Source organism: Tachysurus vachellii, chromosome 15, assembly GCF_030014155.1.
Source record: "Tachysurus vachellii isolate PV-2020 chromosome 15, HZAU_Pvac_v1, whole genome shotgun sequence".
Lineage (NCBI taxonomy): Eukaryota > Metazoa > Chordata > Actinopteri > Siluriformes > Bagridae > Tachysurus > Tachysurus vachellii.
The window spans coordinates 10,341,161-10,363,674 of NC_083474.1; the positions used below are offsets into that span (position 1 = coordinate 10,341,161).

The following is a 22,514-nucleotide window of genomic DNA, read 5'->3' on the forward strand; positions in this document are numbered from 1 at the left end:
AAAGCCTCTGCTTTATTTACAACGCAAGCAGAGCTGACAAATGAACTCGAAGCTGGAGGAGGACTCTACAAATATTCTGTACATAAGTTCGTTCAGCAGTTGGATTGATTGGGACCCACTGAAGAGCAAATATTATTTCTGTAGGGTAAGCAGAAATAGGAAGCCCACATAGTAAGCTTTCACACAAAGTAGAACATGTCCAAGAACTGTGTAATCTTTGCTTTCCGTGTCAGGCAAGGAGGCATGTTTGAAAGTCCATATTTCACGTCTTTACTTGGTTTATAATTTTCATTTCCAGTCTGCCAATCTGAAGGGATTAAGCACTTTTAAGGATGGCTTTTTTTTGTAGAGCATTGACTTCATAAGAACAAAAATACCAGTTTGGGTCCTCTAGCTCACTTATTTTCAGATACATACAGGTTTTATAAAAGGCTAGCTAGATGATGTCAAATGAAGTTCAGTATAAACACTTCCCTCAAATATCTACTTTTTTGGTTTAGCATTGGTTGCCAGTTTAGTATTTTTTGTACACCATTTGGTGTAGTTTTACCCCTTTTACCCCAAAGATGCTCAACTACTTTAGGGACCTTTCTGCTCTATCATTCACAACACAAAAAGGTACAATATGTACATCTGTACCATGCTTCCAACTCTTCTCTCTTAAGAAAAGGAAAAAAGAAAAAAAAAAAGGTTCAGCAAAATCAGCAATGTTTCTATGGGGTGGGCAATTCTCAGTCGCAAATAAAATGCAGAAGATTTGATCCCAAACATTACAGGCTGCCTACAACCACATACTGTACCCTTAACAATCAGCATGCCAGCTGATCTATCTGTCAGGGTGTGTCTACAGTACTTCAAGAGTTACCAGCACTACATAATAAACAAATTCCCCTTTACTTATAATACTTGAAAGAAGAAAAAAAGAAGAGGAGAAACAAAAAAAACAAAACAGGCTTACTTCCATTTTTTACACTTGAAGTCGTCAGGACGGTATGAGATTAGCAATGAAATTCAGCAATACGCAGACCAGCACAAACCCCCACCAGGCAGCTCAACCACCAGCACTGTTACATGCAGCAGTGAGATATTGACAGTTGTAAAGCTCAGACTGCTCACTAATCAGATTTGTAGCAGCAGGTAGGTCCAGTACGCAACAGGAAATTCGCTAGATAACAGGCTGGTTAAGCAGTGGAATTCTTTATTATATAATTGCATTGTAATGAAAAGGGTAAATTAAAATGATATTGGTTTAAGCACATATTAATAAATCTTAAATTGCTTACACCTTTAGTCTGAATAAACTAAAGATCTAAGAGTAGGTTTGCAAGTTTTTTCTTCTTATTTTTAAACATTTTCGATTTGCTGCCAAAAACAAAGGCAGGATTCTTTCCTCTTTTTTTTTTTTTTTTGGTTTTTTTTTTTTTTTTTTTAAACATGTGGAATGGTTTACTTCCACTTTGGGATTTGTTAAATACATTTCCCATAGTGTCTGTATTACATTAACCCACACAGTCTGCAAGATGAACAGGAGAGAATGTGCTGAATGAAATCAGTAATGAATTTGTGGAACGTCCCTGTTGTGGAGTGTTCAGTGTCACCTGCACTCTGCTCCTCTATCGGCTGATCCTGCCGTGTTGATAGAGAGCTGCTGTACACGTGAAAAGCACTTTACAAGAGAAGCCAGACAGATGAGCATAACAGCTGTTAGCATCTCATTTGATTTCTTAAGTTAAATTCCCCACTAATCTCTCATTGTAGAACTTCCAACAGTGGCAAACTTGTACTGATATCTCAGGGATGTTGCCATCATCCCACTTAAACAAAGCAAAAAACAAATCAGAGATCTTTGCACATCCCCTACCCAACACTGGGAAACTCTTTGAGCCCAAGTCATGTGTTCATATTGTGTGTCCAAACTGTGGTTAACTTCTGCATTGTACAAGAACATCTGCTCTGCATAAATCTCATCAAATCTTGCAACAAGACAATTTAATGTTAATTCAACATGATTCTTAGCAAATAGACAGAACCCAAGAACACATTAACTCAGAGTAGAAGAGTAATTGAATTCATTTTAGTATAACTTCAAACTAACACTACATTGTCAAAGCACTGGTGGTCAATTCAAGTGCTTCATCAAGGCAGTGTTTCTGGTGCTTATTAATCCTGACCTGCTTCTGAGGACAAAAACCAACAAGGGGTCAGAATATATTTACATGGCTTTGCTGCTCTATATGCAGCCAGGCCAGTTGATGCAGAAGAAATTTCAAGTGAGAATCTTCTCTCAGATATCTCTGGGTGGCCTTAGTATGACATTTCATGACAAGTGTACAAAGATTTATTCCCCAATGTCTGAAAATAACGGTCTGAATTAATCTTTTATGCAGCTGTTAAAATTGTATCTAGTTCCACAATGAGAATGGCAAGCATATTTCAGAATGATGATGATTACAAAGCTACAGATTATTCTGATAACACACCTATAGACAAGTCTCCATCTGAGGATCCTTTTTGTTGCCTCCCCCCCCTCATAATGTCACCAAGCTAGGCACCAATAGTTTACGACAGTGGCAAAAAATAAAAACAAAAGAAAAACCTAAGTAAAAAAAGACCAACAAAAAAAAACAAAAACAAAAAAAAAACAGACAAATAAGAATGACACCGTCATTAAATTATCAGTATAGTGCCCTACATTAACCCAATCAGATGAAGCCTTCGGCATGTAAGGCTTAGTCAAGGTTCAGCCTGGGTTAAACCTATGGTACTTCTAGACAACATTATGCAAATTTACAGTATACAATTTTGGATTTACCATGCAAGAATACTTTTTGTGTGTGTAACATTTAATAGCTTGACATCCAGAATAATTTACATAAAAGAACAATAGTTATTCAACCAGAGCTAAGTGAGTCATAACCATGGTGGTTGAGTGCATCCAGGTGAGACGGAGAAGGGAGAGTGAAATGGGTCAGGGTGAAAGGGATGATGTCCTGCAGGTAACATCAGCGACACTCCCACACTTTTACAGACTGATCTACACTCCCAGTAACCACATATGGAGCAGTCTTGTGAAAATCTGTGGACAGATAAGACCTTTCAATTATAAGCATGCAATTAAAAAAAGGTCAATAATGACAAAAACATAATTGCTATTTGGTTAAAATAAATGAAACTGCAGTCAGACTGTGGTATAACATTAAACTACATACAACATCATACTAGCTCTTATATATAAAAAACAACAATTTTATTTGACTAAAAGGTACATTTTGTTTGAGCTTAAAACCCCCAAAGCATCAAGATTTGAGATGAGTGCTGTGTACTGCTAAAAACTGGGTGAAGGCTTTGTGAAGCAACTCCAGAGAGTTATTTAGTCCTATTCCACAAAAAAAAGATAAATAAATCTAGACAGTTTAGAGACCACAGGATGTTGCTTTGTTCTTGGAAGATGGACAAATCACATCTCAAACCCGTGCACACACTATACTTGTGAGCCCCCTAGCAAATCTTTCATCCTTTCAGTAGGATGATGTATTTTACGCTGCCTGGAGGCATCTCTGCTCAAACGGAAAGAAAGACATTTTAAAAAGCATCACTGCCCAGACAATAGTGATTGATTCAAGGAGGCTCCAAAAGCTTACCCAGAGAGGTAACAAAATGTTCATGGGCACTCAAGGATTTCATGCAACGCTTGTTTTTGTAGTCCCAGATCCTCAAAGTCTTGTCATCAGCACAGCTCACAATGAACTTTCCACCAGGGTGGAAGAGCAGCCCACGCACCCAGTTATCATGGCCAACCTACGCAAGACATCAGAATATCATACACAGCATAAAAGTAAATCTCTTGTCCTTTGTTGATCAAAACACGCAGTGATAAGTGCAACTGACTGAAAACTGTGTGTAAAAAAATGTATGATATTTAAGCATCAAGACTGACCAAAACCAGGTCAGAGCTTTAGAGATGAGCTGCATATTACTCAATTAAAGGACTAGTAAGCTGATCCACATCTTAGGGCATTCTGATTGACATTTACTCATTCATACTAAACCCAAGAATGTATGTATGTATGTATGCATGTATGTATGTATATACACACACACACACACACACACACACACACACGGTATAATTTGCTTATTACTTATACCTCACTATTTTGGTTATATAACTGCAAATCACACACATCAGGTACATATGGTACAGATCTATAGCAAAACAAAGGGTGCAGTCTGTGCAGGCTAATTTTTGTTCATTAATGCTCAACAGTACACATAAAGTTCAGACAATTTTCATTCCACTATTTCACTCACCAGTGTCATAAGGCACATGCCAATGCTGACATCCCACATTTTGATAGTTTTGTCTCTGGAGCCAGACAGAAGGAATGGTCCAGGTTTCCCACTCTTCTTAGTCTGTAATGTAAACAAAAGAGATGAGGCTCAGATGTAGTAACAGCACTAACAGTGTGTGTGTGTGTGCGCATGTATATTTGTGGAGTTCTTTATAATACTGATCCCTATAGGAAAGGTTGAGTAAGATGTAATGCTGTGTACAGGCAGATTTTGTCTATGCTCAACAACACGAGTGAGTCAGACTGCATTACCCCAAGAGCAAAAGACTACAATTAGCATTATTACACAGCCTGACTCTTGAACAGGAGTGTTCATTCACATATCCAATTAACGTTCTGTGCTGGGGAAAGGGGGTCCCTGAATGTGATAATTCTACAAAACTATTAAGCTAAATAGCAAGTTCTGAAAGCAGCAATGCCTTGTGTTTTTGCTAAAGGCATTTTACAGCTATACACATACATTACCCATATATATCATAAATAATCATCATTACTATGTATGTTACACCTGTACATTCATGCAGTTAGCTAATCAGCCGATCATGTGGCAGCAGTATAATCTATAAAATCCGGTCAAATGCTTCAGTTCACAAAAAACAGCAGGTATTCCTATTAAAGTGGACAGCATGTGTATACCTTGCATCAGTGCAAAGAATAGAGACAATCAAGTTAAAATGCCTACTTTAAGGGGACGTAATGAATATGTTCATACAAGCCTATGTATTAAGTAAAAATACTATTACAGTAACTCGTGTGATCATCAGTTGTGTGAGTATTTTATGTCAAGAAATCCCTCAAATATTCTACATAAACAGGTTTGGCAGGGCCAAAAACTCTTTGAAAGTTTTTGTTTTAACTCAGGGGAAGAAAAGGAAGTTCCTTTTTCTGTAAATACAATTGAAAGTCACTGTACTAAAGTTGCCTGAAGGGAACACAGGCTGTGTGAGCAAATGTTATATCTGATAAACTGGAAATTGGATATGGTTGATCATGAGACTGGTAAGAATTAAAAAGAACTTGTTTAATCACACTCCTCCGGCAATTAAGTGTTAATCTTCCTAATTCCATTTCACAGTACTTTTTAGGTGATCTTCACTCTCAGAACAGAGGGCATGTTTGTGCTTGTTTACACAGTGCAAAAAAGCCTGCCATAGTAATCTATTTCAGCAGAAACATGTGAAAGTGACTTGACATACGGCTAAGTATGGTGACCCATACTCAGAATTTGTTCTCTGCATTTAACCCATCCAAAGTGCGCGCACACAGCAGTGAAAACACACACCACACACACACACACACACACAATGCTGTGGCGCCCGGGGAGCCGTTGGGGGATCGGTGCCTTGCTCAAGGGCACCTCAGTCATGGCCGGCTCGAGACTCGAACCCACAAACCTAGGGTTAGGAGTCAGACTCTCTAACCATTAGGCCACAACTTCCCCAAAACTGTCAAAACTACAATATACAATTAAAATATTAAAATCACTGTTTAGGTTAAACAGCCACTGGACTTCCTCATTAAGTGACCAGGTATCCTCCAGGGCTTCTGTAGCTATTCTCACCTCAGAGCCAGTGGCCTCCAGTATAGTGGGACTGGCACTTTCAGGAGCCCATGAAATGCATTCCACTACATGCTCATGTTCCCTTAGTTCAGCCTTGCACTCCTTCGTAGCCACCACCCACACGCGCACCGTTTGGTCATTAGAGCAACTTGCAATCAGGGAGCCGTCCTGGTTGGGCCGTACCATACGCACCCATTCTCTGTGGCCAGTAAACGTCTTCACACAGTACCTATAGGGTAGACAGAAAATTTTCATGCAGACTTAAAATAATGAGGAGGAAAAATGCTGTTAGAGTTCTAATTTCAAACCATATATACATTATGCTGTACCTCAAGAAACAAAAAAATTATTTAGTCATTTTAAACTATAGTTACTCACCCAGTGGCCACTTCCCACATTTTCATGGTTTTATCTCTAGAAGCAGATACTATATGATCTCCATTGGGCATTATAGCTACAGACGAAACATTATGGTCATGCCCTACAAGAAAACAGACAAGACAGATGAATTTCTATAATAAATTTATTAAAAATATTTTTCACATTAGACCTCTGTATGAACATATTGAATCTTGTGTTCTCTGTGCACTTCAGCAGTAACACTACCCACATTTTTACCATGCAAATTGGATTGTTCCAGCAGAACTTAATAATGGCTTTTTAATTGCCACCATGACAAAATGTTAAAACACATTAGGAAATACCATAAAAGGAAACTGACAGCCAATTTGACTTGGGTGGCTTTGTTCTCAAAAGAACATGAGAAGGAATAAAAAGCTTACTGCACAGCTCACCATTTAAAGCTACTAAACACATGCTGAAAAGAAGTAGCTGAAAAAAAAGGAGGTTAAATATGGAGAAAGCCCCCCCAGAACATTGCATTGTCTGAGGGCAACATGCCAGTTTAACTGACAGGGTGTAAATTACAAGGAACCAGATTTGAACATAAATGCTGCTGCATGTGCGATTTGGATTAGTACCACTGAGGATTTACAAATTTTGACAGGGATTAAAATTTAAAAATTCATCCGGCACAAGTGCCGAACAAAATTCTGATGTGATCCAGCATGCAAGATGAAATGAAAGCCAATTTCATCCATTTCTGTTGTCTTCACCTGTCTGTGTAGCCTGCAGGCTCATAACAAAGGATGTGTGACAGTAATTTACTGAGCAATTTGAATATGAAAGAAGGTAGTATGTAAGGTCTAAGTGAGCAAGGACATTACACGTCATGTTCATGAAGAAAAAAGGGGACCATCATGTTTCAGACATGGACTGAAGAGTGTAAGTTTTGATTTTCAAGCCTGAATCGACTGAAAAACTGAACATTATTACAGAACAAAACTATTCAGTGTAATATGGTGTGGCTCTCATTATAGCATCATTATAATTCTTTTTCTCACATACTTACACATGCTACAAATTAAGGTGTTAACAAAAGTCATGCAACAACTTTCAGCTATTACTGTATAAACTAGCTTGAGAGCACTTTGCTTACCATGCATGGTTCTTATGCACTCAAAGCCTTGGAAATCCCAGAGTTTAATAGTCATGTCTGCTGAGCAGGAAGCCAGCAGCTTTCCAGTCTGGTCAAAGGAGATGTCCTGCACAGAGTCTGTATGGCCTTTCAGGGTACGTTCAAAGTCTCCAGCCTCATAATCCCATACCTGGGGGGAAATGAATGACAAGATTTCCATTTAGCTGGTATACTGATGCTCAGGTGGTCAGCTTTGAAGAAAAATCACAGATGCCCACCACCTGGATATCTGCCGCTCTTCCTTTGTGTCTACCAAAACAACACTCACCAGTGAAAGCAAGCAATCAAATCCTTGAATTTTAACAAAGCCTAGATTTCAATACAAATTCAGACTTACTCTGGTACAAGATAGACTAAAGTGATGCACAGTGGTAAGCACAGTGTAAAATAATGCAACAAGCTTTGATAACTGCTTTAATGCCACAGCATGAAATACAGAGCAGACATGAGCAGAAGGGACATAGTCTGCTTGGTTGAGGGACCATGGCCGCACTGGGGCAGAAGATGAATTGGCTGAAAGACAAGCACAGTCTCTATAAGAGAGTGCAAATGTATAAATCGGTCATAAAACAGCTCCCTCCACTATTTAAAAAAGCAAAATAATAAGAAGTTACAATTATGTAACTGTGTTTGGAGGCAGTGCTGCTGTTGATGCCAAGTTGGTGGAAGTGGGGCACATATTTTACTATAGATTTCACCATTGCCAAGGAAACATTTTCACCAGTGTCAGTTTTTCAGACAGAGAAAGGAGGCATTCAGGATTGATTGAGTGTCACAGGATTTGGAGAACAAAAACAATTCTCAAACACATCTATAACTCTCTGTGATGGCAATACATTGAGCTGACATCAATGGAGCCTAAATAAGGCACATAAATGACCAGTTTGAATGTCAAGAGCAAAACACTAGATGTAAAAACTGATGCTAAATAATTCCCCAAGAACAATCACTGCATTCTGTGTACTGTAAATAGCAATTGCTTTAATTTGCAAGTCCTGTGTCAAAAAGAAATAAAAGAGAACCAGACCTGGGCAGTTATCAAATAGTCAGCAAAGACAACTCACCTTTATTGTAGCATCCTCTGAGGCAGACACCATAACACTAAAGACTGGGTGAAAGATGACCTTTGTGACAGGACTCCTGTGGCCACTGAGGGCATATCTCTCAGGGGGGCGGGGGATCCATTCTTTAGGGTCTCGCTTCTGTCCTATAGGTCCTCCTAAAGTGATCTCCTCTTTTGCTTCATTCAACTTTGATTCTAACTCCATCACCTTAAGGGAAACCATTTAATAAGTAAAATAAGAAAATGTCTTATTGTCATGACCTTTGTCATTAGTGATATTTGAATAATATTATATCAATCATTTACAAATAGTATATCCTTTTGTTTTATACAGAATACGTACACACCTTCTTCTGTAATCTGATGACTGAAGTCCATTTCTTTTCCAAAAGGCCGGCATATTTCTTATCCAGTTCTTCATTCTTATGACAAAAAGATACAAGAAACATGAAATCCGAACAGAGTAATGAATTTTGCAGATCATTATTGCAATTATAGCAGAGAAAGAGCCGTTGGATACACTAATCATAGATATGGACCCACCACCCCTCAGGCAACTGTCAATTCCTCTAAATCCCTTCACATTTCACATCTTCTGTGGACCAAGACAGCTTACTGAGACTACAATTATAGTGTGTACTGTGAAAAAGAATTCATGATCCTTGGGGTCATCAAGTCTGGCTGTTATTTCATCAAGCTGAATAAGTAAATGTATCGTCAATGCTTAAATTCTTACACAAGAATGTAAGGGGAAATCTTTAATGGAAATTGGAGGCACATCCCTAGTTCACCACTTCAGTTTAAAACTGGATGTAATAGGTTTTAAATATATATAAATTGTATGAATAAATGATGTGAAGTACTGGAAAGAAACAAGGTTTATTTTATATTCCCGTCAATACATGTCTGTGTGTGTCCTTGCACATGAATAGCTGTAATCTGAGCTGGCCACTAAAAGGAGGCTCCGTTTGTGAAGAGTGCATTTTAATGTCTGAGTAATGTGTATTATGGTTTGTTTCTAGCCACAGATACAGTAGAACATTAGTATCCATGTATGTATTCCTTTTCATGTGAGAGAACAAGTCTTATGGCTTTTATGTGAGAGAACAGTACTTCTATAGAAGGGCATGCATTGTATTAAAAATAAAACACACACCCCTTCTAAAGCCACCATCTGTTGCATTTCAAAAACCGGTAAAGACATCAGGCCAACGACAGAATTACTAGGTGGATTAATTAGAATGCATGGATGATTATTAAGTCAGGATCCCTCAGGTATGTGGAAACACTGACAAAACCTAGTAAAGAAAATAAAAACCTGAAAAGTTTTAGGTTGATGGTATACTAAGTCTGTAACCTAGTGAACCAGCGTTAATGACTTCATCAATTGAGACTTAAAAGCACTTTTGTTCGTCGCTCTGAATAAGGGCATCTGCCAAATGGGGTGAATATAAAAGTAAATTCAAAATTGTCATGTAAATCCTGCTTATTACACACAATTACCGAGTATTCAAATATGAGAAAATAAACACCTCTGTCAGACTTGTGATGAGTCGCCAGTGAAAATATAATAATGAAATAAATGGAAGATAATTAACCACTAATTAATGTTTTATAAAAGGTGTCCAAAAGTGTCCATGTGATTGTCCCAACAATGTCCTGCATCACATCAGTCATCTGCTCGGATCTTCTACTACATGGTGTGGCTAAATATGAGCCTTAACTCCTACCAACAGTACAACTTCAGGCTGCTTTACACCAACTACAGTACAGGGTAAGTAAGCTAGTACCTAATAGTCAGTGGTTATTAATAGTTTACATAATGGATCTCAGAGACAACGATAGGAACAGCAGAACACTGGCTAAGGTTCCAGCAGGTGCAAGCTCATCTGATGATGATAGATAAGCACCCAGCATCAATTTTCAAGGCAATTCCTCTATAAAGAAGACATATTTGAAAAAAGAACCACTCACACAAAAATAAACAACTAGAGTTCTAGTTTTTCCTGTACAAAAAAAAAAAAAAACATTTGCCAAACTGCTTTTCCTGGCAACTCGTCAGGATGAACAAAAGGTAACTGATAAGGACCATGGCTTGTATCTCCATCGTTCATTATAATCTCTTCGGCACATTCCAATTCTGAATTAATTAAGCAAGGTTTATGTGAAATTAAACAACATTGTTTGGTCCTTGCTTCTAAAAAGGAGAAATTGAAAGGGTATTCCCCCACACTCACCATGTCTAATTCCGCCTCCTTCTTGAAAACTGAGTATGCTTCTTCATAGCCATTTGAACGAAGGTAATCAGCTATCGCTCTATTTCTGGGGGGGAAAACAAAGAGAAGCATAATTAGTTCTTAGTGACTGGCAGGCTGATTCTATTTAAGACTATCTTAGTAGGGGGTTTTGGTTTTTTACGCACACTGACAACAAAGAACAGAGAACAAAAATGTCTGAGGAGAACTTCCAATGCTATAATTTATACATTTGTATTTCTGTGGTTAAAATGAGTAAAACTGCATGACGGCATTTTTTTTATTTTTTTTTTACAAAATATTACATTTACCATGAGTGAGTAACATGATTTGGGATATACAATGAAAGAAATGTGTTTGTGGAATAATTAAAACATACAGATAGAGAATTCAAATAAGTCTGTGCAGACTAAACATCTGTATAAAAGGTCTCGGAGAATATTATAAGGAATCTGACTTTAATGCCAAACATGGTGCTGATTAAAGTTTATTTATAACAGGATTCCCCACCCAACTAATCAAACCCAAAATGGAAAAAGATCAGTCTAAAAGATGTGGAGATTTTGTAACAAACTGAAATAATGCAATTCCTTCTTTTGTATGCTATTTATCTTTTTTCTGATATATTTATTTCGGCTATTTATACTGTGCTACTTTGCAATGCAAGCAGAAAGCTGCATCTTCTTACCAATCACATTATTACAGCTAGTCACACAGACAGGTTTTTATCCATGGATGCAGGTTGCAATTTTATGGACTGCATAAACATTTTTTTTTTATTAGCTAGTATTAAAAATGTATGGTTAGTTGTGAAATATTTACTTCACAGTATAATCAAATTTAATATATGCAAACATATTTGAATACACAATACTTGTTTTCTTATCCAGAAACACTAGTGAAAAAAAAAATAATACTCTGTCTAGGCAAGAATGTGCAATGTAAATGATAAAACTGATCTCAGAGATATTGATATATGCTGTAGGACCCCTACCTGGTATTATGAGATGAGATGCACATAAAAGAAAACACTGACCCACACAGAATTGCAGCTTTATTATATTACAATCATATTTTTAACAATCATTTCTAGTGATCGAGATATTTGTGTGTGCGCGCGTGTGTATGTATGCATGTATGTACACCAAATTAGCATTTGGTACTACAATTGTGTCCTAAAGACACACAACCCAAGGCAACCTCCATAACTAAAAAGGGGAAAGAAAGAAAAACTAAAAAGAAAACAATGCCCCATGTAATCGTATATATTACATATATACACATACATACATACATACATACATACATACATATGTATGTTATCTGTAGATAAGTCGGCTGTTTGGCATCAAATATTGATTCCTGGGCAGAACTGTTCAGTCTGATTCTCAGTCTACGCACTGCTGCTCCCTCCAACAGAAAGATCATGAGCTAAAGTCAAGGTCAACCTGCGTTCTCTCTTATGTAACAGAGAAGGGCATCTGCTGGAGGGCATCATACACAAATGTGTGTGTGTTAAGGTCACAACAAAGCTCAAATTTCAGTCCATGATTCCTGGCCCCCATGTGTTTTTGTAAGTCTCTGAATATCTACCCTTTCATTCTTCATTCTGACAGGTTTATTCCCAGTTTTGAGTTGCAGGGTGAAAATTGATGTTTTATTTTTTCCAAAAGCCAATCCAGAGGCCATTGTGAGAAATTTTCCAACTACATACATAAAACAGAATGACTAAACTCTGTAATTACTAATATTAATATCTAAGGATGACTGAATACAGGTTGACCTAGTAAAAGGCACAGAGAATCCGTATCATCTATCCAAATCATCTGCCATTTAGCAGTTTTACAAAGAGGACAGCAGTTTGTTTTTCATGTTGTAAAAGAAGTACCTCTCTCTTATTTCACTGATATCATTTTTAATACAGCCAATTTTACAAATAACTTTACAAACTTTAAAGAAATGATCAACACTAACCTTTCTTAAAACAAAATCATACCATAACGTCCATATACAGTAAAAACCACATCCTGCCTTGTAAAAGAGCTCATCGCCACAACATGTGGTGCCTGCCTCAATTTTGACATAAGATGATCTGAGCTTGTTGATAGCAAGTGGACAACTAAGAATTATGTTGTCTGTTGCACTATTCTATCATAAAACCACATTTCAAACCAGATACAACATAACGGACAGATACAAGAAAAAGGGAGATCACAAGCTCTAAGGCGGGCAATCCAACAGAGCAAAACTGACCAAGGTAAAATGGAAGCATATTTCCTCCCATCCGTCAGAGCGACACTAGACATGTATGCAGAGGAGAGACAGTTGCCCCCCTTCTCTTAGTGTTTTATCCTGCTCTGTGAAACAAAATGAGCTGTAGTTTGTAACAATGTGAGTGGGTGTCTTCACGAGGACACAGAACAAGGTAGTGGGTGATAATTGTACAAAAATACAATAAAAGCAGATAGCTGAATACTGTCAGACAAATTGAGATGAAATGCAACACTTCCACAAAGAAAAGTGTAAAGTAGACGTAAAGAATTAAAAGCATGATTTTTAAAGAAAAAAAAATACAATAACAATTAAATGAACTATCCAACTAATGGCTTAGCCGAATTTGAAAATAAGCTTCTGGGGCATCTGGCTTGGTATGAACAAAAAAAAAAAAAACTGGAAGGCAAGAGAAAAACCGTGGTGAAAGTGCTGGCTAGTAACCATGGAAACCACAAGGAAGGTTGAAAAGAAGACTGGAGAAGATCTCATGAATGGAAAGAGACACCAGCAATCTAGCAAAGATACCTTTTCTTTTTCAAAAGCAATACAAGTTTTAGTTGTATGTAGCATTTTTACACAAAGGCTGAAACAAAAGGAGCAATATTTCACTCAGACATACAGCGTGTGTTTTGCAGAGGAAAACCTTTTAGAAACTATAAGGAACACTTGAAAAGCACTGACTGCTTAAAGTCTGCATAAAAGCAGGTAAGACATATCAGAGATGAATAGGAATAATCTGGCACGGTCAAACTGCATGATTTGCTCCATAGACTGGAAGCTGATATCAGTGGGCAATAAATTCCAAACAGCATGGCAGCAGGAGCTTGTGAAAGTACAAATGCTTAACCAGCATTACCTCATGTTATATGGTGCGTCTAGCACTCATCACTTCCTGCCCTCTCTGCATTCACTTCCGCATTGACTTCAAAGATAGACACAAAGCACACAGTATACATCTATTTTGATTAAACTGCTCTGTGCAGGCCAGCTACTTCTCAGCCTCTGTGGGGAATCTTTTTAGGAGACTGCCAGCCTCAGGAAAGCGAATACTGCTTTGATATTAGGCTGTGGTTGTCACAGACTAGAGTCTGGAATCAGAAGACTGCAGTGTGCATAAACAGGAGGAGAGATTGCATTCTTCCCTGCAGCTTTGACCTGAATCAACACTCCTGACATTAAGAGCCTTACATCAGAGCCATCATACTCCACTGCCTTTATCCAGGACACATACACAAACAAGTACTCAGTGAGACTGCAGAAGAATTGCCTTCTTTTAACACATCACTGAAAAACATTGAGACACTTTGAAGAGGCTGTGTTGCTAAATAAACACAAACTTTGTACAAATCAGTAGCATGGACACCCGACAAGCAGGTTTCATGTTTGGGCGAGTAGTGTATTTATAGTTACCCAGCAGACAGGTAGATTCAACAACAAGAGAAAGAAACTATTAAAGATATTGCATTTGGTGTGTGTTTAAACATATGCTTCTACTCATTCCAAATCCCTGCTGCACTCTACATGTTGGCAGAGGATCATTAATACAAAATAAAGCAATTACAGACCAGAACATTGCAGACAAATATCTCTCTGCCAGTACAACCTGCAGTCAACTCATGGTGAAACCCATCAAGATAAAAACTCCAGGGGAAAATAGGACAGGGATATAGTAAATTAAATGTTTAAAGACCAATCAGGTCAACAAAGCAAACCGCTGGATCATAACCAATAAGGCCTATTCACAAAGCTTCAGAGCTAAACTAACATGATTATATTAATGAGAAGAAATGCCGATATTTTATGAGAAATTTTTGAACATCCAAAAATCCAAAAAATATTGAATAACGTGAATAGGAGAGATGAAAAAGCCAGACATGATATCACAACAAAAATCACATCCGAGTTTGTTATATGTATATACGTTAATTCCAAATGCTCAATATGGTTTTGTACGTCCATCAAAGTGCTGCTGGTCCCTGAATGATAACTGATGGAGGGCACTCAAAGCTGGACGTGTGCATGCACAGCATGTGACTGCTTAGCCAGCTGTCAAACACACACACTTTGTAATGAGATTTGTGGAGCTCAGCAGAGGCCACACCTCTTAAAATATCACAGTCTAGTGTGGACTGACAGGCTTTGCTTTGTTTATAGTCATTTGAAGCTCTGAATTACACATTAAAATTCTGGTCTGGGTGGTGAAGTGTGTCAACCCAAATTCTAAGATATGACTAGCTTTTGCTTTGCTTCTAGGTAGGATTTTATGATACCCATTCATAGCATGAATTCCTGCTCTCACCAAACAATAACAGGTCAAAGAAAATCAATTAGCAAATTCTGAGTAACATGTTGTTAAACCATTATATCATTACTGCTAATACAGGACATGTAAAATACCCCAGACCTGATTTTGAGCAAACCTGAGGCAGTGGGACAGCTTGAATGGTGAAGCCCTTACAAAGTGACAGAAGGGCATAAAGCTCATTCATCGGAGTGTTTAGATTAAATCCATACTGATGGTGGGCACCCCACTGACAGGCTGGCGAGGCTTCATCCACAACCCATCAGAAGCTGGAACCCACAGCCTCTCACATATGCACATGTGCAAAGGTGCCAGTCTCTAGTGTCTACAGTAGGCAGGCACACACCTGCAACCTACATCCAGCAACCACACACGCTGCTGCCTATGCAGCACCACACATGAAGCACTATTGTGATTTACACAAAGAAGATCCCTCCTGCCTAAGCAATATAAAAGAGACCTTTAAAAAAATAACAGTCAATATTGAGCAAAGGTGAAACAGATAAAATCAAGCAACAAAATAGACTCAGGGTTGTAACAGAGAGAGCGTGCATGCACACACACACAATATTCAGTATCCCAGTCTCCAGATATAATACACTATTTTGGCTGCGCTTGCACCAAAAATATCAGGCTCTTTTCAAGAACAAATAAATTATAAACTTGTCCATTATTTAGGAAATTAGTCAAAGTTAATAATGCACTGCAAGGTGAGAAGGTTAGGGCTACAGACCTCACAAGCAGTAAAAAGAAACCCATCTACTGCACTATATATATGCTATTTCACTTATATAACAATTTGTTCCACTTTTTTCCCTTTATATTTCACAAAAGGTCATTGGAGCATGCATCCACTAATTACTTTAACCTTCAAGGTGTTGCAAAGATGTATGCAATCATAGTGTATGAAAATCACTTTGTGATTCCAAAACGTGGAGTAGGGCAATAGGTCTACAATCAAAGAAATTTAAAAAGCTATTTAAGCAAAAAAGAAAGGGGGGGAAAGTAAACACCAATTGTTTAAAATGGACTTGTTTCAGTTTTGCACCCCACTTTGAAAATACACTAATTCAAATTACTGGACCAAACCCTCTAAAGCAACACAATAGGTGACTTTTCAATGCATTTCTAAAGGGACAGACATTTCTGCATAGCCTATGGTGCTGTTTCTTCAGAATGTGACTGACTGAAGTGTTGAAAAGCATAAAGAACCTGGTAAAGACTAATAATAATAATAATAATAATAAGTCTAAAGGAAGGACAAACGACTGAAAAAGGCCTTCAGCTAGTCATTGCTGTTAGTAAGTCAAGATGCACCTTTTAAGTCTCTAAAGGCCATTCTGAAACATAAAATATGTATCAATCACCATAATCTATTACTAATACTTTAGACTCCAATTAAATCATTTGTGTGCCTCAGCACATAACGAGATTCATCAAACCAGGCTATGCTCCGCCAGTCTTCAACAACTGTCCACTGCAGTCTAAGCTTCCTGTTCTTGGCAAAAGTGGAATCCTGCTCACCACAATTGTAAAAGTTGGTTCTCAGATACTGTAGCCTAAGGTTTAGCAATTATAAAAATACCCAAACCTTTTCCCATTGTGATGGCATATGTGAACAACACCAGAAGCTGCTGGCCTGTATCGACATGACCTTATGCACTGCTGTCAAAAGGGGTTTTCACCAAGGGGCTGATTAAGACAATGTGAATTTTAATGTGAACGGCAATCTTATTTCTCTTTACTGACCACAGTAAGCAAATATCTCTCAGGTCCTCTAGACATTATAAATGGTGTAATACATCTACACCACTACAATATATAATGAAATAGGTTAATCCATGCTCTGAGCTGAGTGGACAATACAGTTGATTGTAGATGACCTTCTGCAAACCCAATTTTTGTAGGTTGTGTGAACATGTGCATAAGGCGGCAGAGCATGGAGGCTTGTGGACTTACAGTTCATCCCGTTGTCTCTGTGACAGCACCATTTTGGCAGTGGGGAGGGAAGGGGGGGTTCAGGTGAAGGTGTGCAGCAGCTGCTGTCTCCTTGGCAGGAGATCACTGATCGAACACAGACTCCGGCTCACAGAGATGTATGCTGCTCACACGGTGTTCTTCCCCTGACAGACCAGCTCCAATGAACACTGCGCAGACAGTCTGTGAACATCCACCAGTCAGACTGTCACTGCATCTGCATAAGGAAAGCAACACAGAAAGGAGAGACGGTGTCAGACCAAGCCAAAAGCACATGACAGAACCCAAGCAAGCTATGGGAAAAGAGTGGTCCAATCTAAATTCCTAGACCGTTCAGTCAGACTGGCTTTGTAGCTAAACAGAAATGCTATTGAATGTGCCATCTGTGCCTCTCATTCCCATATACATTTTTTCTCTGCTCACACTGCCAAGCTGAACATTTTGTTATGAAATCCTCCTGCCCCTGTTTGGTGCTTCACACATGCAAGTGGGGTCTGATGACCCAGATTCAAGCATCAACCTACTTCAGCACCCCAACACTCTGTCCTGCTTAACAGGAACAAACAGGCTTCTTAATTTGATTAAGAAACACTATTAATTAAGCTCAATGAGAAACTATAAATCCACACAGCAGCTACATACTCAAGCTGAAACTAAACTGGGCAGCTTTTATGTCCAAAGCAAAAATAAATTTAGTTAGAACCTCATCCTGTTCATTAAATCATTACGTTTTTTTTAAATACAGGTAGAATTCAATATTTAGATTTAAATGCAATTAACAGCATAAACAATAAGCTTATAAGAAAAAGCAAGAAAAATACATGTTGTGCAAATGACGAGCCAAGTTTTTAACAAGACAGGTTATATAATTCTGACAGAGAGAGTACTACTGAGTGAGACAGTATTTCAATTGTCCAAGTTAAGAGCTTTAACAGAACCAGAAAAAATTGAGCGATATTTCTCTGAGCATGACTCTCTGAAAACACAGCATCTAAAACTGACAAAGATTTTGTACACAATAGATTACCACTAAAATGCAAACCAATGCTGCAGATAATAAAAGTATTACCTATTTTCCCTAGAAAAAAACTGCAATCTACTCCTTTAAATAAAGAAAAAAAGATAGAGAACGAGAGAGAGAGCACTATACAGTGAGAGAAAGCCATGTTATGAATGTGAATGAGAAGGCAGTGTGCTCCCTCATTCTTTTGCTCGGTCTGTCTCACTGTAAGTGGAGCCACCATGAAACACCAACCCATGGATTACCAATTCCCACTGAATGTTGAACAGGTCTAAACAAAAGCAGACAGTAGTTAATTCTAATAAACCTCATTAAAATTGAATTACTATGATTTTAGGTTATCTAAAATACATAGAGGTCATAAAAATCTCCCCAGCATGGATATCAAGTAGTCAGTTTGTGTCTCTCTCTCATCCACTGTTTATTTTCTCTTTTTGTATTTTGGTCCATATATAGAAATGTAACAACACCTGTCTGTTGTACTACAGCTCTGTTCAAACATTAACTCAGTTTAGCAGATGGTATCTACAGATAAATTACATCCATATCCTAATATACAAGGCATTTGCCTCAATTTCTGATAGTTTCATGGGAGAAATTACTCTCTCACTGCAATCCAAACATACAAGAGTAAATTCAGAAGGACTAAAACTGCATACATAAAAAGCACCCTTCCAGTTTCTGGTTTCAGCAGAGCAGACTCTTCACCACATTTCTCCCAGTGAATTAATATTAGGTATGTAAAAGATTATAGAAAAAACATTTAGAAACCCCTGCAAAAACTGAAAAGGTAAAGCGCATAACATACTGACATATTTTAACAAAAACTACTTGGCTAAAGGTTTATGGACATCTGACCATCAAATCCATTTGTAGGTTTTTTTTATAATGTAGGATACCTACAATTGACCTTCACTGTAACTAAGGGGCCCAGCATGACCGTGTCGCTGTGCAAAAAGCCAGGACCACTAAGACATAGGTTGCCAAAACTGGAGTGAAACAACACAGCCCTCGACTCCACTGAACTCTGGGATCAACAGGAACACCACTGCACCCAAGGCCTTCATCTCCTGTCCTCACTAAAGTTCTCTTGACTAAATGGGCAAATCTATATCTTTTTTCTCAAAAATCTAGTGGAAAAGCTTCTCAGACGAATGAAGGTTATTATAATAGCACAGGGGAACTAGACCTGGAACTTGATGTTCAAGAAGCACATATGTGGGAGTGATGGCCAGGTGTCCAGAAATATTTGCCTATAGTGTGTATTATGAGTTTTGCAACATATTCCAAATGCTTCTAACAGAAGTGCAACTTTATCTACACACTAAAGTTACACAGCCTTACTAGCAAGCTTCTTTATTTGGCTCATTACATAGTACCTCTTGGAATCCCACTAAAACACAATCTCCTAGTACCTTATTCAATGAAAACACTTTGCATGGTTTCTTAGCAACTGCCTGTGTAGAGCACAACTACAGAGCAGTGGTGGAGTCCAGCGGTAATTATCCATTACAACTTTAATCGGCCAGTCTGTCTTGATGGAAGTGCCATTACGAAATAGTATACGTTTCTGCCAAAAAGGTTGCTGACTGTAGGCTCTTCTGGATGGTGCAGCAGACCATAAATAACATTATAAACAGTCGGTTAAAGCCTCACCAAAATTACTGCGGTCAAAACATTTTCTGCAAGTACAACAAAAAAAAAAAAAGAAATACACACAAACATGCATAACAAGCCAAAACACTCCCAAAAATACAGCTAACAAATAGTGCTAGTGTTCCCTGGCACTATCACATCGTGGCACTGAGGAATAACTCTGAGAAAATAAGTGTGTATATAAGATAAAATATACACAATAAAGGTACAAAATATGCATCCTTTAGGATTTTGGTACCTTTTTTTTTTTTTTTTGAGAATGTACAGTTACCCATCAATTTCACCACGTCTCCTTTATAAGATGCTGCAACAAGCTAACTAATCCTTCTTGGTTAATGTTATAGTGAGTCTTAACGGTTCACAATAGGCAGTGTGATCACTGGAGCTCCACCCTGCTTTGGATGTTTCACCCATCCATCCATCCATCCATCCAGGTCTAATAACGTTCAGCTGATGTACACTTCAACAGACCTGAAATCAACGGCCACCTGTCCATCTTATCACCCCCTCCTACGGGTAAACAACTGGTTTGACATTTTATAAAATTACATGTTTACACAAGGGTTCACAAATACACCGACTAACAAATTAGCAATATGGTGTTTAATTTAAATGAGAACAACACACAAGTAAGTCGTTAGTGTCGCTTAGCCACCTAGCAGTAACCACTGTTCAAATAAATCACTCGACTTAGGAACATAACATTAACGCAAACAAATACGATGGTTGACATTTAGCAATGAAACCGTTTACCGTTTAGGTTAAAAGTAATAAGATGTTAATTAGCTGCCCGGTTGACACCCGGACAGCTGTGAGCAAAAAACAGCTAACTCACCACGCTAACGTTTAACCGTCATCTTGTAACGTCTCCTAGCAAACCGGCTAAAAAACGTTATACCGACAGTCTACAGCTATAGTAAAGGCGTTGACTAGTAATCTGCCGATGGACATTGTGTTCCCAGAGGCCCGACTTTAACGTCTACACGTCTTTAAACGTCAACATTCCAGCGGCGTGTCCTCTCCTCCATCGTTAGCGGCGTTATCCAACTGTTGATAGCCGCCTCGCGCTCTAGAACGCTCGCGCAGCCTGCCGTTGGTGAAATGACGTGTTGATTCACCGGCGGCTAAAACCTGCTAGCAATCTAACCGAAAACAGCACAGTCAGCGAACACACACGGCGAAATCACACACGCACACGCGAGACGGAATTACGACCGTTTAACGTGTCGTCCGCTAACGTTTAAATAACGCGATGACATTCGGCGAAGCCAAAAGAAGACTCGGAACTATTTCTCTAACGGCCCGTCCGCCATTTTGAGACACTGCAAAAAGGAGGTGCATTTTTTTTCTCCCTTCTCTACAAGCCATACGCGGAATTACAAGAAAGACACTCACCCTACAGTGTCACCACCGAATTCGTGTCCACGGCAGCCAGGCAAACGTGAAGCAGATGACCTAAAAGATGTCAGTCTGCCTCGGTGTCCCTTCTCTCCGGTTAGCTCCTAGCAGCTATCGTTGTATTCTCTACAGCATTCGCTAACGCGGACTGCGCATGCGCACGGGCTGACTTACAGCAGCGCACGCCCTTCACTTTCTAACAGTCTAATTCGTACAATTCAGGCTGCTTCGACTGTAACCAGTTTAATTATCCAATTACACCGTCTTTGCAACGACTCACCGACTAGTCTAAAATAGGAATAACGTGTGTGGTGGAAACGTAGATGACCTTAAAGTGAGCGCGGTCACAGTGTCACTGATGAACAACCTGCCCCACGAGGCACCTGTTAATGACGTCACCAGTGTGGCAAGTTTATACCTGATGCTGACATGTTAGTGATAGAAATTAAACTGTCTTGTATTGTCCTCCTTGGTAAATATCTGCCAAAGGAAGGGGTCAACACAATAGTTGGACTAGTATATATATATATATATATATATATATATATATATATATATATATATATATATATATACATATATAATTTTCATGAATAGTGGTAGAGAAGCTTGGGTGAGATGAAGAGGCCTAAACTAAGCCATGTCTGTTGTCAGTCTGTTACTGGTACTGTTTTGCATTTTTGCATTACTGTTATTTAATATGTTATCCACCTGTACTGCTCATCCTACACAGGGAGCAGGGAGGATGGAGGTGGAACTCCCTGGGTGTGGTTCAACCCATCGTATGGCACCATCACACACTCATTCAGTACACTACAGACAATTTAGAGATAAGTCTTTAAAGGTGAGGTAAGCATTACATTTGTGGCTTTTGTAGGGATAAAGAAAATATCTATACACACACAATAGAATTAAGCAAATGATTTTTAAGGTATGATGGATGGCTTGTGCAGATTATACAAGTATAAATTTGTATGTGGTAGCCTAGTGGTTAAGGTGTTGGGCTGCTAATCAGAAGGTTGAGAGTTTGATCCCAGGTCCACCAAGATGCCACTGTTTGGCCCCTGAGCAAGGCCCTTAACCCTCAATTGCTCAGTTGTACAAAAATGAGATAATGT

At 38.6% G+C, this 22,514-nt stretch overlaps 1 protein-coding gene across 1 annotated transcript; it reads right to left on the bottom strand.

Annotated features, from left to right (window-relative positions):
* Window positions 1–1,181: 1,181 nt before the first annotated feature.
* Window positions 1,182–21,630, bottom strand: pafah1b1a (platelet-activating factor acetylhydrolase 1b, regulatory subunit 1a). The gene is made up of 11 exons (XM_060887807.1): window positions 21,394–21,630; window positions 17,304–17,538; window positions 10,751–10,835; window positions 8,861–8,935; window positions 8,515–8,721; window positions 7,412–7,580; window positions 6,292–6,394; window positions 5,914–6,142; window positions 4,312–4,413; window positions 3,642–3,798; window positions 1,182–3,076 (listed from the first exon to the last, which is right to left on the bottom strand). Exons 2-11 carry the CDS (start codon window positions 17,333–17,335, stop codon window positions 3,003–3,005), a joined length of 1,233 nt encoding a protein of 410 aa, XP_060743790.1. The 5' UTR covers window positions 17,336–17,538; window positions 21,394–21,630; the 3' UTR covers window positions 1,182–3,002.
* Window positions 21,631–22,514: the final 884 nt, after the last annotated feature.